Source organism: Pyxicephalus adspersus, chromosome 7, assembly GCF_032062135.1.
Source record: "Pyxicephalus adspersus chromosome 7, UCB_Pads_2.0, whole genome shotgun sequence".
Taxonomy (NCBI): Eukaryota; Metazoa; Chordata; class Amphibia; order Anura; family Pyxicephalidae; genus Pyxicephalus; species Pyxicephalus adspersus.
Window position 1 is genome coordinate 68,388,975 of NC_092864.1, and position 18,284 is coordinate 68,407,258.

General features: G+C 36.9%; 1 protein-coding gene across 2 annotated transcripts in view; it reads right to left on the bottom strand.

The window, feature by feature from the left end:
* Positions 1–1,285: 1,285 nt before the first annotated feature.
* Positions 1,286–18,284, bottom strand: part of FAM234A (family with sequence similarity 234 member A) — a 27,589-nt gene continuing 10,590 nt past the window's right edge. For both annotated transcript variants that reach the window (XM_072418885.1, XM_072418884.1), the window contains exons 4-12: positions 16,684–16,878; positions 15,958–16,088; positions 13,020–13,152; positions 11,226–11,361; positions 10,101–10,241; positions 8,057–8,135; positions 5,841–5,993; positions 4,679–4,775; positions 1,286–2,380 (exon numbers count right to left, since the gene is read on the bottom strand). In XM_072418885.1, the coding sequence (XP_072274986.1) occupies positions 2,175–2,380; positions 4,679–4,775; positions 5,841–5,993; positions 8,057–8,135; positions 10,101–10,241; positions 11,226–11,361; positions 13,020–13,152; positions 15,958–16,088; positions 16,684–16,878 (1,271 nt within the window). In that variant the 3' untranslated portion in view covers positions 1,286–2,174. The remainder of the gene's footprint in view (positions 2,381–4,678; positions 4,776–5,840; positions 5,994–8,056; positions 8,136–10,100; positions 10,242–11,225; positions 11,362–13,019; positions 13,153–15,957; positions 16,089–16,683; positions 16,879–18,284) is intronic.

Below are 18,284 nucleotides of genomic sequence, written 5' to 3' on the forward strand. Positions count from 1 at the left end.
TACGGACAGAATTAGAACGCTGGGGGGTTAAATAGAAAAGTTACCGATTTTGTGATTTTCAAGTTTTTTTCTTTCAAGTTACTAGTATGTAAAATAAATACATGTTTTGCAGTCATTACGCTAGACATCAGTAATGTGCAATACTTTAGGTATCAAGTACAGTGGATGCAGGAATAGTTTTTAATGAAATTTATAAACTTTTACACAGAACTTACTGTGCATTACAGTCTGCAAAATACAGACTGTTGGTAGCAAAGTTTACTGGTTCTGTGCTATTGCAACCTGTCGTCAGCACCAATAATGACAACTGGTGTGGAAGAAAGACATCCTAATATAGTGCAGCTGTGCTTTATTGTAGTGGTCCCCAAGCCCCGGGCCGCGGACCAGTGCCAGTCTGTGGCTGGTGAGTTGAGGGCTGCAAATGACAGAAGGCAGAAGTACCGGCAGCCCTCCTTACACTGATGCTAGTGACAGTGTGACAGCAGGGGTGCAACTAGCGGGGGTGCGGGCAGTATTCTCACACTGCTTACACAGGAGCTGCTGAGAATGGCAGAGCAATGTATGTAAGATTTATACTTCTCTGCCATTCTCAGCACCTCTGCCACCTGACAGCACACCAACTCTCTTACACTACTCTGCTATTCTCATCTAGCATGCATGTGAGTAGTGTAAGCTGTAAATATACCTGGCCGCGGAAAAAAGTTTATACAATGTTAACGGGCCCTGCTGTCAGAAAGTTTGGGGACCACTGATCCAATGTTAGATTCAATAATCCTACTACAGACACCAGACTAGCTTTGTCAAGATGTGCTGAAGCTAAACGCATGCTGGCATGGGATATTGCAGAACATCTGTGTTTACTTGATATGAAATGGTGGCCAGATCATACATGCAGGATTAGAATGATATAGATATGATGCATATATGAATTAATATATTATGTGCATAAAAATCATGCTGATAAAATCAAGTGTAATGCCCTAGCTTCCATGCTAACACCCTCTGGAAACTCTTAAAAGGATGAGGTGCTCATACAGAATAGTTGGCATTCATTTTGCCATACTATATTTCAAAAATAAAATATTGTCATGTCCAATATTATCTATAGGCGAAGCATATATGAATTGATAAGTACCTGAGAATGGCAAGTAAAAAGATGTCTGGGCATTATTGGAACCTCTGGAATTATCTTGCAGCTATCTAAACGAGATGACAAAGAACACAAGCAGTTGATAACTACCTACAAGTGTCAGGAGGCATCAAGCAGTCAGGGTGTTGGAAAATATTGCAAGTGAAAGAACTCAGAACTGATGATCTGCCTTACTGTTTCTGCTTGGTGACTCGGATAGCAACCAGCATGTTCACAAGAAGAAACCAGTAATGGTGGCCAGTCTATGTATTTTGCATATGACAGTCTTCTTTTACATTCACTCTCAGATCTCCTAGAGTATGCATATGCAGAAATCCACATAAACATGCTTCTAGACCAGGGGTGGGCAAACTTTTTTTAGCCAGGGGCCACAATCTGAAAAAAAATTTGCAAGGGGAGCTGGGTCGATGGTAGAGTGGGCGGGGTTATGCCATCATGAGACCCCTGAACGTGATATCATGATGTCATACCCCCGCCCACTCTCCCATTGCAGATTTGAGCGGGTTGTGTGCAGGAACACAGCCCGCCCACTCTTCTATTGCAGGCTCAGATCAGGGGACGTGTACCGTGGCTCTGGCCAGTGCGCGCCCCCCCCCCCCCGGTGGGGTCCTTCTCCTGACCCTGCTCAGGGTGGCACTGGCCAGAGCTGTGGAACACCCAAAGGGCCAAAGAAACATCCCCACCATTAGGCCGTATACAGGGCGTATACTTACCCGTGGGCTGTAGTTTGCCCATGCCTGTTCTAGACCCTACAGCTTATAAACTACACATTCTGCATCTACATCAATGAGAAAATAAAATTACTTGATTTACAAAATTACAGACAGGTTTAAGATTCTAAAACCATACATACAAAAGCTTGGAGTGTCCTAAAACAATTACTTTTGACTCTGTGGACATGCAAGCTTTGTTCTACCAAACTGTTCTTGCATCTTTTTTTTAAATAAAGGTTATTCTCATAAAAAACAAAAAAAACAAAACAAAGGTATTTAGTGTTTTTGTTTTTAAAATGAGTTATTTTCCACTAGTGGCTGGAAAATCTCATCCTGGAGAAATGGTTCTTTATCTCCTCAGTGTTGACCTCTTCTGTCCCAAGCCCAATCACTGTTCCATTACTGATATCTTCCTTTAACCTCCTCTTGGATACAGTCAGATTGCCAGGGTTTTCCATCATTTGTGGTCCTGTGATCAGGACATAGCAGGCATGCCGGCTGCGTTCGAACAAAGCAGCTTTCAAGGATAAAGGAAAAGAATTATTCATTTTTTTGTTAAGATTTTCAATATTAAAAAAATTGCTGTGGGGGATTATGTACACAAACAGAAACTCCTATTACAAGATATTTTTACTCTTCCTAATAATGGTTCTGATATACCTCAACCTTTTGCTGCCATCTCTTTAAGTGTTATGGCAGAATGCAACTGCATTTTTTTCTCAATCTGCAAGTTATTGGTTATATTTGCAACCATGACATGCTATTATAGTACTGCTGAAGAACCTGTAATGCAAAGTACTGTAAAACCCTTTCATGAGCAAAATTAAAACCTTATAGCAACCACAAGGCAGTGCATCAATGAACTTTTACAAAGGTAAACACCCAACTGGATGTAGTAATTTTGTACAGGCAGCTCTTTGAAAGCAGCAGTCGCCAACCGGTGGACCACAAGAAACTTTTGGTGGTCTGCAGCTCTGGCCTGTGCACTGGCTAGAGGTGCGGGCCATGTCTCCTGTATAGGCACAACCCGCCCACTCTCCCATCGTAGGCTCAGACCTGCGATAAGAGAGTGGGCGAGTTCTGGCATCATGACGTCACTCTGGGGAAAGTTTCTTCCTTTTTGAGTGACACACGGCTCCCTGTGCATGTGTGGTCCAGAGCCGGTAATTTTAGTAGGTTATGCGGTCCAAAAGGTTGGCGACCACTGTTTTAAAGTACCACAACCTTTGGGGTGATGTCTTCAACTATCTAGAGAAGGTCATGAGATTAGCAACCAGAAAAAAATGTATTCTTTGTAATGCCAACACATTTCAGGGATTGTAAAGGTTCCCCTTCTCAGGGCTACACATATAATAAACAGGATTTATTATATTAAATAAAAAACTATCTATGAACATATCAATGTACATTCTTAGCAAATAAAGTACAAAATACAACTGCAGTAAATGTCTGTTGAATGTCACATTCATATCAATAAATTTAGCCCTACCATAAGTTTGAAATACATTTATATTCCTATATAGTTATACTATGTCCAATCAGATTGAACAAATGTACCAGAAGATCAATCTGTAAATGACAGACCCCTTATTTAAAGATTACAAATGAAAAAAATCATCATATTTAGACATATTTTTTACATCTTGCAGTTATTATTAAACTGCGCATTGTCCTATAGGGATAGAAAAAGCACTTGGGTCAATTTAATTCTAATTTTTATTTCTTTTTTTTTTTAGTAATTTTTTCTTAACTCATAGTTTAGGTTGCTATGTTAATACATTTTTACCCTTTTATTTTGATATGTTTTATTTTAGTATCTATGCACGACATATGTTTTGCAAATTGATATTTAATACCTAAAAAATGATTTCCAGAACACTATGGATTAGCTAAAGAGGAAGCACAATGGAACTGCTTACTTTGCAAATCTTTGTTAAATAAAAATGTTACACTTAGCCATCTGATTAGGGATGGATTGCAGCTCTGGATGGAAAGCAAGGCAGAAGATATATAGTATTAAAGTGTAATTCAAGCCAGGTTTTCTTTTCATTGGTAAAAAGTAGGGAAAGATTAGAATTTGTCTGGGTTTACTGCTATTTGGGATCTCATTTGAAGGACTTCTCCATACCCTGCTGAGGGGGCGCACCAACCAGAGTCGCGGACCATGTCTTACGTTTGCGTCACAGGCTCGGGGGGTGGGCGTTTTGTGTCTTTGAAAGGAGTTGGCTGGTTCTGGCATCATGACGTCACTCTTGAGGGAAGTTTCCTCCCCTTTGAGTGACACACGGCTCCCCATGCATGCACGGTCCGGAGTCCGTAAATTTAGTGATCTGTGACGTCCAAAAGGTTGGGGACCAATATTAATCTATTAATGTACAGGTATTCTTCATTTATTTATTCATCATTTAATGACTTACCTGTTTAGTGACAGCTTGCACTTAAGATGCGAGTACATCGTACAAGAACTGTACAGTGCACAGCCATGCACCACCTTCCCTTCCTTCTTGTGAGCAAAATCTCCTCAATTTGGGTCTGCAGGCTGTCAGTTAACTTGCCATTGACACATGTTGCATGCTTGCAGTGCTGCAGAGCAGTGCGTTACTATGCTTCCTGTTTAATTAGGTAAGCTTACCTTAACTAGGTAGTTGGAATGGAATCTGGTCATTAAGTGAGTATCTGTATATAAAAAAAGTGTTTGAAATCCAGGCAGGGTAGCTCTGCCCCCATAGCATTTTCTTCTATGTTTTTGGCTGTTGAGCAATAACAGCATCTTAATATTACTTATAAATTGTAAACACAAAAGTTTCAAACTTACCTCCAAATATGATAATGTTTTCAGTATGACTATTCAGATGCATAAGTACGTTTGCCTGTGATTGGTGAAACATGTATAGATTTTCTTTTGGCTCCATCTAGAAAAAAAAAAAGGACAGAGTTTATTATCTAAACCCAAAGTTTTAATATTTTTATTAAATATTTAAAGTAGAAGTTCAGCCATTTTTCCTTTTTTTTCCCCATCTAAGGCTTAAGCTGGGTACACACGTGCCATAATTGTCACTGGAAAGGATCTTTCACGATCCTTGCAAACGACAAATGACTGCACGTTGCATGAACCAGCTCTGTACATACAGCGCCATTCTGCTCTATTGAGAGGGGAGAACAACAGAATGGATTCATGAACAACCAGCGCTGTACACACCCTGAGCCAAATATTAGATGAGAATCATCTGACATGTGTACGTAGTCTAAGTCTACACTGACCATTAGCTTTTGCATTTAAAAGCCCATGTTTTTAATTCCTATTCATTCCAAAGGGCCAGTTCACACCAAAGCATTTGTTTGATAGTTAAAACATTTGTGCTTGTAAAAGCATAAAACTGCCTCCACTGAAATCAATGGGTGTTTCCAAGCGTTGATAAACACTTCCAATAACCAGTAGCTTTCATATTTGGCTTTTAAAATGCATTTTTGGTCATTTAAAAAGATTTTTAGAATTTTAGAACTTTTTTTTAAATGGTTTTAAACACCTGTTTACACACCGAAAAGCAAAAAACATTCAAAAGGTGGTATTGGCGTTTATAAGCATTTAAAAAAAAAAAAAATCAGTCTGTGTCACCTAGCGAACTGCAAACTTTCATTTTCACACTGCCTTCCTTTGTCCAGTCACTGAACACCTTGTATTCTGCATTGCATTAAGAGAACAGAAGGTGTTGCTGCTTATTTTATTTGGCTATATATCTGGTATAGAAAAATTAGCTAAAAAGTAAATTATCTTAAACATAGTATATATTCTTATATGGCAGGAATATTATACATAATGAATATTGCTTTCAAAAAGTGATTTATAAGACTAAGCCACCATTGCTTCAAAGTCCAATTTTGATTGGCCCTCATAATGACTCTGGGTCATTTACAAGTTTCGGTCACTTATCCCTCATAGTGAGATGGTGAGCAAATGTAAATGAGTAAACACTCACAGTGTTGTTGAAATCCGTTGAAAAGTCTCCCCAGAAAAGAAAAGTGGAGCGGTGGTCTCCTGTATTCAGTACACCAGGAGTTTGCCTTGCAGTTCCCACATTCATTTCAATTTCCCATTGTAAAGTTCCACTTTTGCTATCTATAATAATAACCTGAAAAAATGTTTAAAAAAAAAAAAGATTACAATTTAAATAGATTATTAAAAACACACACAAAAGGTAATTAGCAAAAATTATAGGCTAAGAAGGTTTGAAACCAGTTATTGGAAAGTTCCAGAAACTCATTTATACTGTATACATACATTTATAAACTCTTCTATTTAGCTGATATTGTAGGCCAATGAAGCAAGATAATCAATACTGTTAAGAATAGTCCTAACCCAATATCATATTATGCCTGACTTGAATGTATCCACTGTTAGGAATGATAACATTTTGTGTGTCTCTGTTGGAAAACTGGAAAAGGTTTGTTCTGCTAACTCTGCAGTTACAAATTAAATGTACACAAACTGTTTTAGGTATGCAACATGTGAACCTGTAATGTATATGTTAAAGTGAGGGGGTCTAGTTATATCTAGGAGCCCCCCCCCCCCCAGTTTGAACCTGTTGAAGCAAGATTTACTTTCTTGACACTTCCGTAAACTATGTTTTTGGGTTAGAAGGACCTTTCATACAGCAGCACATAATTTTAGGGTGTTTATAGTACTTCTCACATAAGGTGCCCTCTTCTCAGCAACTTTCCTTTATTATTTTAATATCTCTAGATTTGTGTGAACAAAGAAACCTGTCATTCCCCATTTAATGTACACTGCTGGATAATATGTTGGCGCTATATAGTTTATTATATTATTAAAAATAATAATAATTCCGTAATGGCTGAAAACTGATTTGGCCTAGATAAAAAAAAATATGCTTTTAAATGTATTTTATCTGTATCCAGAGGTACCATTTTGCTCACCCCCTAGGATCACCCACAACCTCAGCTGTGTTTAGCAAAAGATTTTTTCTGAAAGTGAGCCTCCATTCTGCCCACAGTGAGCATCTAGGAGGCGTCCACCATATGCTGGATGTCCTTACCTGGGGACTACCTGAATTAGGTTTTAAATTTTTTGAGGAAGAGGAAGTGTCCGAATTGCACAGCAGTGAGAAATAGAAAGTGTCCTTTGAGAACCAATTTATTGGCCCCAATAATCAGGTACAAACAAATTAGATACACATTTTTGAAAAAGGGGTTCCAGGAAAAAAACTGCTGTGCTGAGTGGACATTATGGCATGTTGTTTTTTGTTTGCAGAAAAAACACCTTCCCCTAACTATATTCTTTAAGACACAGTTTGGAATTATACATATTGAATTTGCCTTTATTTATTCTACATGGATGGGATAACTAAACCCTAAAGAAATAATTTACTAAATGCTGCCAGCATAGCAAGTTTTTTTTTTTTTAACATGAAGGCATTCATTACTAAGATGTTATTTGTGTGCATAGAAGCAGCATGTGGCCTCTGCATGTTATTCTGGCACTGTTAACCATAATCTACATTGTAGTCATCAGCACTCGAGAAAGGAATGAGCCACTTCACTGTCCTCACAACTATATATCCCTAACTCTAGTGCAGCCATATACTGTACCAAATGGCTATATATCTATAGAAACAGAACTGGGATCAAGATTTCCAATTATGTAACCAACTAATGCCCTCAATGTAACAACGCTCCTCTGCAGACAATCACATATGCCAGCTAGGCATGATCTGTTTCGCTGTCATTTTGGGTAAACACGTATTCCTCGCCAGTAAACTGTAAAAACAGCATGTAAAACAAATATACTGAGAACGAGGCTACGTAAACACGTCAGATGATTATCGTGTGATTGTCGCTTCAGGGCTAGAATCAGACGAGAATCTGATGTGTGTACAGTGGACAACAAAACGTCGTTCATGGATCCATCCTGGCGGATCCTTGAACGAGGAGCAACTACAATACAAGTGAAGGGGAGAGAGTTCAGCAGGGTAGCTTGTTCTCCCCCCTCCCCTCTATAGAGAACCTTGCATCTTTCAGTCTTTTGTTGTTGGAAAGAATCACCAAAGATCCCTTTCAGCGACAAATGTCTAACCATGCTTGCATCGTGTGCCCACAACAACACTGTCCTTTGACTTCTACATCTAACATTTGCACTGTCTGTTTGGTTATTAGATTACAATAGAACAATACAAACCTTTTTTCTGTTGTTTCCAATTCCAATTTCCATTATTATAGACAATGCATCTCTCTTGAAATAACCCAGGGCTGGTTTACTACAGATAAAAATAAAACCCAAAAAAACAAAACAGAAGTGCAATTTTAACACGTTATTAAACAGACACTTTATGGGTTTAAAATTGCATACACTTTTGCAGTAGAATAATTAATTCACAAATGATACAAACTTATGTACATTTTTGCATTATTGTTTTAAAGGAAGCAAATAGTAAATGAATGCTTGCTTAAAAATAAACATTCTGGTGCTAAAAAAAATTGGATCTTACATTAAGGCTGTTCTAGGCATCATTTAATGATTTTACAACAGCATATGTCTCTGCCTGAGCTCCTGAAGCATTACATGTTTAATATTGTATAAAACTGAAAAAATGTTGTGCAGTTTATTTATATACAGTGGTACCTCAGTATAAGTCTGCTTTGGAATAAGTCAAACTGTTTGGACACAAAAAAATTTGCTTGGTATACAACCTTTGTGCTAGAACTTGTATGGGTCAAAATAAGTCACACTACCATGTGATTCCCTTATTTACCTCTCCCAAGACAAAGCCATGACTGCCCATGAGTGTCAGTACGCCAGTTACTACCATTCAGTGAACAACCCGCGCTATAACTCTCTGTGAATTATAGAACATCTCCTCCTCCACCCTTCTCAGCACCATCCTAGTAGGCACTCTACTCTTCTCAGCAAGGTAAAGTGAGGTTACATTTTCATTTATTTCATCTAATTGGTTTTGTATTTATGTATTTTAGTATTAAGTAGTGTTTAAATTATTCTTTACAGCCACATCAATGTATAATATGCCAATAACAATAGGATATTTTTCCATGGGAACAGATTAATAATTTTCCTTTTATTTCCTATAGGAAAAATGTGTTTAGTATAAGACCTTCTTGGTATAAATCCAAGGATCTGGAACAGATTGGGGACTTATACCAAGGCACCACTGTATCTAATTTAGCCTACTGCTTCATTTTTTGTGTCTCAAAAGGTTGGTGGACCACTAACCTGTACCTTATAATAATCAATGATACATTCTAAATTCCTGAAAGCTTAAATAAAAAAAAAAAAAAAAAAAAAAAAAAAAATAGGACAGGTTAAAATATAGAGATAAAAAATATAGAGATAAAAGAGATACAGCTCTCCTCACAAGTCACCACTACATCCCACAAGCCCTAGACATCTAGAAAAAAAGCGGACCCACAACCTCACATATGATTTAAAGAATGAACAGAGAAGGCTATTTTCACCAAAGGTGGTAACCCAAGAACTTTTAGAAGTGTTAATTTCCCGTGTGCCCAGCCTGATGGTTATAATGAGAAGGTGAGTTTTAGGAATAGAGAAGACAGGCTTTTTTAGGGCACAGAGTGTTTATCAAGTAGTAGTTTTTTCAAGGAGCGTACGGTGCAAGTAGTTTTAGAATGAACAATAATTCAGGATTATGTTTGTGTTTATGTAATATTCACCTGTTTGGGTATGTTGTAAAGAAAAATCTCTTACTGTTCCTCATGATTGTTTTTCTTTACAAATTGGTATATATCGTGTTGCTAAATATGTGTTTGGCTGCTCCGACCCCTGCATTATTAAGTATGGGATGTCACAAGCTCCCTCATACCCAAAGCCTTGCTGAATGGGTAAAAAGATAATTTCTCTTTCACACTTTTTGAGCAAGCAAGTACTTGTTGCCTCCAAACCTGCCCTTACTCCTTTAGGAACTATAATAAGTTATTAAAGCACCTGTTATACAACAGTAAAATAGTTATTCCAGTGCTGCTGGTACAAATGCACCTGCATGTTAAAGAAATATAACTTCATATTTTACAGATTTGCTAAATACGGACTACAGCTTATAAATATATTATGAAATGAACATTATTTTGCTATGGATTTTAAAATAGGTCCTATATGTTATTTAATTATAACATGAACCACTATATACTTTCTGCTTTTCAGTTTTTGAAACATGTAAAAAAATGTAAAAGTTCAGTTTCTGTGTAATTACCTTAATATATCAGTTGTATTCACAGACCATAAAGGTCGAAGCTTTTGTCCATCCAGCAGTTCTGAAACTTCTGATTTTACAACTAAAATATTGTTGTAATAGGCCCCTGGTACATTCAACAAGTAACGAATTTTACCTGAGCTGCAAAAGACAAAAAGAGCAAAACATGAAAATACATTAAAACACTTAAACATACTGCTACATAAATTCTATAGTCTGTAAAGTAATGTCAGCTGTCTGGCTGTGTAAATACGTTTCTTTTTTCAAAATGTTCACCATGAAAAACAAAAAGGCTTCAACAGAAAAGTATTTTTATATGCTTGCTCTTTCCTACATGTGTAATCTATTACACAGAGATTTTTAGATTATCCTGTACAGGAAGCTCTTGATAACTCAGTGGAATCTCTCTGCCTCTGCTTACATCTAAACTCAAAAAGAAAGCCAAAATTTAAATATTGCAGCTTACCAGTCCTTAGATGTGGTTACTGCGTTAGTGCTATTTTTTATTTTGTATTTCTATCTGCTAAAGCAGAACTAACTCTGTGTTTACTTCCTTGTACCCGATCCCTCACAATGCCCCTCTATCTTCTTCTGCCAGTATACCCGGGTATCCTGGTAAAAAAAGGAGATGCTCCACATACACAGCTTACCCTTTTGCCAGAAGCCTGGATCGATCAGGCACATAGGGGGTATTATTGCAGGAGGGACAATACCTATGCCTTTCTGATAATGACATGCCGGATTGTGGATTCTTAAAAGAATCCGGACGTTCCCTTTTAATCTTGTGAAGAACATACTTTATGTTTTTGTGGCTACATTCATTTCTCCACTGTACATAAAGAAGAAGCCAGCTTAGAAACCCAGGCTAGACTAAAACATGTCTGTTTTTTTTTTAACATAATAAGAACAAACAAAACAAAGGGATTTCAAGGCAGAAAAAAACACTATACATATTATTTTATATTTAACATTTTAATTAAAACAATAATATACATATTTATTTAACTACAGCACTTAGGTCTACACAAGAACTGCTAGTTTTGGTTTGCTTTGCAAAGTCATAAGACTGAATGGTTCAATTTTATTGCCCAATATTAAAGAACATATCTAGTAGACAAAAAATACCTCTCAGATAAGATAGGTATAAAGTCTTTCATCTGTGCTTGCCATTCAGGATCATGTTTGCCGTCTGAAAGTTTACTTTGTTTGCCTGCTGTCATAGCACATATGTCATTGATAGAATATCCTTTAATAGTAGTATCTGTTAAAATGAATGAAGCTTTATTTAATGAAAGAAGCTTTGTAATACATACTTAAACATTTAAGCACTCGAGCAATTTCCAAATAATATTAAAAAAACAAACAAAAAAAAAAACATTACAGTTTCATAATAATTTGAAAACAACTTTTTTTTGTGTTGTAAAATTGTTAAAAAAATAAATATAACATTGTATCCCATAGATTGCAGCAAATGGGGATATTGTTCTTGGGTCGGTGAACTGCTTTCCCAGCTTTTTGTCTCTGACTCTGGGACCGGCCATGTTAATATAGCACCCTACTACTTAGAACACTGGATGGTAGATGGCATGTAATTAAATCAAAATAGAACTACAGTCAGGAGGAAGACCTAGGTGTCACAGAGGATGGCAGTTCTTCTTACAATTAAAGTGCTAGTCTGTTCATGGATGGAATTATATGATTGAATCTAGTTTTTGAAGATAATTGCTTATTACCACTTCATAATGTGTGTGACCATTACCAATAATACCTGGGGAAGTACTGAATATCGATGTGGAGAACATATATTGGACACCGCCATCCCTGTGTGTTGTGATTTTAATTTTGCCTTTTGCCTACCTTCATGCTAAGAGAGTAAGCATACTGGCGAATGTAACAATGTTTGTGCTGATACATCTACTATCTGTACCAATTAAATCCCTGAGGAAGCGGACATGATCTGCGAAATGCGTTGGATGATCTCATCATTTTTAATGTGTACAATGTATCTAGCCCACGTATGCTAAAAATGTTGAATAAACTCTTCCTGAAACTTGGTATAGGGGAAGAGGCATGTATATTTTAATTGTTGTTTCCTAATGAAGGAAATAAAAGGTATATGATAATTTTTTACAAATCCACTGCCGTTAAAGTCCCGTATTTTTTTGTTTTTGTATTCTTTAATATAGGTCAGGGATGTTGGCAGGATTACAAATGTTAGAAAACCAGACGATATTTATGATAAAAAATACAGTCAGGAGGAAACCCACTCAAAAACAGGAGAACCTGCAAACTCCATGCAGATAGTTAGATATCAGGCAGTCATGAATTTTATACTTTGGGCCTATTCCCTTATTTGGGGCAGGAGAAAACAGGTGAAGCAAATCTAGAATTGATTCCCTAAAACATTTGCTATTACATTTTTAATCTTGGATCAGATCCATTCAAGGTGTGCTGGATCATCCAGGTGCTTCCATGATAGTCTATTTTCTCCAGTCTTGGAGAGCTTTAATAAATCACACCATTTTAGAGAATACCACAACTCTACATGGAGCTTGAGGGGTATACATAGTCTGTTTTTTGTTTGACCTCACTGTGTACAGGGTTCTGAAGCTAATTGCATTCGGTAAATCTGTTGCAAAGTTTCCTTATGTGGACACCCGGCAAGTAACTGCAACTTGCAAAGTTAAGCCATTGCCAATCAATCAGCTGCAGTGTTGTCAGCCAGCCACGTGTGCTGTAACCTGAAGAACTATACAAAATATAGAGAAAAATGAGATTCAGAGCTCAAAAAGTCATTTTCATTACTGTGTGATTTTATAACTAATAAGTTTATTTATTGAAATAGGTGTGTTTGATTAGACTTGCTTTAAAGCCTATAGGTTTATAGTACACTGGTTTAGGATTTTTAGCGTGTCTTACCTGTGTAGAATAACACATATTCTGCCTTTGACTTTGTAATGTGTGTGTAATAAGCAATTGGTTTTTCATTTATAATTCTCCAGGTTTCACCAATGCGGTCACCAGTTTTTCCAGAGAATATGGCACTGTGTAACTAAAAATAAACATGGAATAAGCAAACATATAATAAATCTGAATTAAATTTACAGGAACATTCTAGAAAGCCATCAATAAGTTTTACAACTTACTAAACAAACCAATAAAATGTTATTTGGACATTAGGGCTCTAATTACAAAAGCAGGGAACTAGACATTCACTCAAACATTCCTTTGTGGGAGTTTTGTTCCAGAGTTTTGTGTTTCATTGGCAGCAATTGATTCCCGGCCAGGAAATCTTCAAAGAGCATTTTTTTTTTATTTATTTTTTATTTAATTGAATTAAATTTTTTCCTTTTTTATTTTTAATGTTGACCATGCCAGGCACAGAAGAAGAACCCTATTGGCATGCCGAGCTTGCTGCTTGAAGTTGCCTGCCTGTACTCCCATTGACAGTTTGCTGCAATGTCCCTGCAATCCTACTCAGCTTAAAATGCCAATCCATCAGCATATACTGGAATTGAATAAAAATTATGGAAGACAAGAACTTAATTTACCATTGCCACAGCCTTGCCATCTACACCAAAACAGCTGCAGTCACACGACTGATCAGTAAAAGTTTCTTTTTGTAAAAAAAAAAGGGTAACAAACACTTTTATGTTTCCTATAGCTTTACCAATTGAATATTTTAAAAGGTGTTTGCATGATTTCTATTAAAACTTTTTAACAAATAACTTAAATTTTCAACTTTTTACGTGATCTTTGGCCATTGTGCTTCAAATCTCCTCCCTTACAATAGGCCTGATTTAATAAAGCTCCCCAAGGCTGGAGAGGTTACACTTTCATCAGTCAACCTGGGTGATCCAGCAAACCTGGAATGGATTTCTTAGGTCATTTGCTATTTGTTAGCAATTGTTTTCAATCCTGGACCAGATCAATTCAATGTTTCCTGGATCGCCCAGGTTAACAGATGAAAGTATCTTCTCCAGCCTTTGAGAGCTTTAATAAATAAGGCCCATTATATTCTTTTTTCTTTACTCTTCCTTTCTACTTTTTATTCTGCTCTTTAAAGTGGTGCTTGGTTTGTAGTCCTACAGTTGACCACTCAACCCCTTCCACCACTACATTCTACCCATTTTCCATACTTTCCAGCCCAATGTATTGTGTTGTATTCATATTTGCAATTCCTGTATCAGCTTTTCTCGATTACTTTTTGTACTATTATAATACCATTTCTTCGCAATGTAACTGCAAAGGGTAATAACATTTTTTTTTTCTTTTACATGTGTTTCAATAGGATGTTTATTAGGTGTGTTAATAGCTTAATCACAAGGTGAAAAAAAAACAAGGGAAACTAATGCAGCCATCACACCTAGGACTGGTAAGCTGCAATATATAACTTCTGTACTTGGCTTTAGATATGCCTAAATGAAGCGGATATTATTGCTATAATAAATTCATTTTTACATTTGTTGATTTCAAATGCAAGAAGATGAAAAAAGAAAACGGACATCCATTGCTTGACTTTCACTATAACATCTTATACATCTAAACTAAACAACATGGATAATGAAAGAAGGAACAGGAGGGCCATCTCTATAAATTGCTAATCTTTTCTACAAGCTGGTTAGCGTGAATTGTAGTAAGCATTGGTTTCTTTAAAGAAGGATATCATGGAAATAAAAAATGTAAACCTGGCACTCTTTTTGTACACGCTTCCGAGCCCAGTTTAACTCCAGCTGTCTAGATGTTTATTTCTGAAGACAACATACAGCACAGCTTTCATAAAAGGAGTTGCAGGACATGTCATTTGTCTCAGTGTGCCTTATCCACAAGTCCATGTATTCGGAAATGCTGGCACTGAAACATCACAGCTTACACTGCACATATTCACAATCAGCTTAGTTTGATTTAGCATATTTCAAACTCTATATAAACAGACAGCTAATTTTTATATGTTAGATGTAGGAAAATGTCAATATAAACTAGGACAGGTACAGGAAACCTGGACTCATTTTCTCAAGAACAAATTTAATGGCTTACTGACTTTAGAATTTCAGTATCACCTGAGTATATTTAGAGATCTAATGATAACCTAAAAGATAAAATACACTATAGAAATAAATATTGTTTGGTGGACGTTCACATACAACGGAAATAAACAAATAATCTCAGATTTGGGGAATGTGGGGGCCTGTTAATGTTATTAATGTCTTTGTCATCCAGAAACTGGCTACACACTTTGGGCACATGAGGTCAAGCATTGCCCAGTACCAGGAGGAAGTCAGGCCCCACTGCACCAGTATACGGCCTGACAATGGGTCTTAGAATTTCATCCTGGTACCTAATAGTAGTCAGGTGACTATTAAGCTAGCATGTGGAGATCTGTGTGACTCTCCTCTCCATCACTGACCCAATACCACACCAGACATACTGGATGATATTGCAGGCACTATAACACTTACCACATCTGTCACATGCTTATTGTAAACTTGCTCCCATCTGAGAAAAAAGAAGGTGCCAATTTTAATATTCTTTGACAAATGCCAATCAAACTGCATGGTGCTGGACTGTGAGAACAGGTCCTGCTATGAAATTCCTGACTTACATGCCATCCTCATAACGTCAGTTTGCTTAGAAACATGCACATGAGTAGCCTGCATTTAAAATGCTTTCTTTCTTACAAAAATAGTGTGAGATAAATGGAAATCCTGATCGAAGAGCCGTTCAAAGGTATGCCGTTTCTGTTTGTACTTAAAATTATGTTCTGGAGAATGCGACGTGCTATTGATTTATGTAGGAAGAGTTACTGATCTCTATAAAAACAGGCCTTTTAGAAGACAAAACAAGGAATTTGTCTTACTTCATCTTCGATGGTAAGGAAAATCATCAGGTCATCTATACCATCCTCATCCATATCTGGGATTTTCAGCACAGGCTTTATAACCACCGAGTCATTTGCAATTCCAGTTGGCTTTTTCCACAAAATGCTTCCTGAAATATTAACATATTATTAGAATTTTTCAATGTTGCACAAACTGACTGCTGTAAATAAAGCAAGGACTGAATACATAGGAACTCTGATGTCTTAAACAAAAGTTTTTTGTAGTGCTCTGCAATTCAGTTTCTGAATATAATAGTCTATTAGGTTTATCTCATTACAATGCAAATCAAGCTCTGACTTTTGAGCACTGGGTTTTTGAGGGTTCTTTTGTTGTTATTCTGTCTCACACCTACAATAAACCTACCATTACAATTATAGACTGGTCATTTCTTTGTCAGAGGGCAAACGTACAAAATCAGCAGGGGATCAAATACCTCACTGTAGCTGCTCCTATAAATTAACACCATAAAAGGTATCAGGGGCATATAACTTGACAAATTCTATCAACTAAAGGTGGGGATACCTTACAAAAGAATGATCCTGAATATGCAAAGGTGCAGGAAACAATGTATGATGAACAGTGTATGCTTCTTCATTATATATGAGATTATATGGTAACTAAAAGATTGTATCAGCCATCAAACACAAATACCATTTACTCTTATCTGACCGGGGCAGATACTTGTATACTAAAAACAGACTTACCAGATTTTGAATCAACTGCTGATATGACTTGTGAATTTCCAATAATTAGACAACCAGAATGTCCCGCACCACCAAGGTTATGAATTCCACATTGCACAATCTGAATATTGCCATCATCACTAACAGGGCTAACCCATAAAGTGCTTCCATTTGTCCCACACAAGGCAGATAAGAAGACGCATGGCGACGTAAAATCTGTAAAGAGTTAAACATGGAATTAAACTTCAGTAAGGCTGTAAAAATATGTATAATGAGCTGGAGTTTTACTTTAGGAGTTGATAAAACAGGACAGCCTCTGAATGGCCAGACATTCACATAAAACTTTTTTCACTCAAAGCAGACCTAAACTCAATGGTCTTTTTTGGTAAAAAAAATAAAGTTCTGGCTCCTGGTTGCTTTTTAACTTCAAGTTAGTAAACTACCAAATCATGGAATGTATTTAGTTTTTCACAAATGGCTTCTCCATTTTGGCTTTATATTTGTTACATAAACAGTGACAAGGTATAATCTGTTCCGCGTTCTTTTACACCTGAGGTCAGATTTAAACAATTTTAGAACCTTCTAAAGAAAAGATGATTTTTTAAAAAATTTCCGAATATGTTAAGTCTTAGAAATGAAAGAGAAAGTACTTGTTGCCTGTACTTAGCATCTCTCTGCTGCTCTTCAGAGTGCACACAAGTGGACCCAACCCAGGACATGGGGGAACTGCACAAAGAGAAGGCAGGCCTTGTGTGTTGCGCACCCTAGTTGTAAATGGTGTAGCATGGTCCCAGTGGTTTTCACCAGTGATATGTATGTGTAAATCCATTTTATGATATGTTGGTGCTGTTGTTTTTAGTGCTGGAGCTGTCAGTGAACTGCAGTGTGTTGCTGGTTTAGGAGAATATACCTCCGCCCCCCTTCCCCATCCGACCTCTAATGCCTCACAGGAGTCAACAGGGTAAAGGTTGTAGAAGACATTGGGCCTGATTTAATAAAGCTCTCCAAGGCAGGAGAATGTACACTTTCATCAGTGAACCTGGGTGATCCTTTAAACCTGGAATAGATTTATTTGAAGTCATTTGCTAGCAAATATTTTCAATCCTGGACCAGATCCTGTCTTGGTTTGTTGCTTCACTGATAAAAGTATATGCTCTCCAGCCTTGGAGGGATTTAATAAATCAGGCCCAATGTCTTCTACGACCTTTACTCTGAAGGAAGAGGGCTCTTAGAAGTAGTTCTCTCCTGAGTTTCTTAGGTCATCTGACAGCTATACATTTGGCAACTATGCGCTATAATTAGGCCGTCAGCCCTCAAGCTTCTAGTGCATGATATATGCTCTCAGGGGGAAAAGTGGGGAGGTACACAGATTTAATAATAAACCCACCCACTGCCTCCTTTACTATGGAACTTTTTTTTTATATGAAATTCAACACTAATTATGACTACTATGGACTAAACTAGTAAGCTTTTTATATCTTTATTTTGAATATTGAATCTCAAATGTGTACCAGGCTAAAACAAAGGGAGAACCTTGAACATGCTGTATTTTTCTTTTACAAGCACAGAATACACATACATTGAAGGTCATTGGAATGTTCTTGTTTCTATTCTTTTATTAT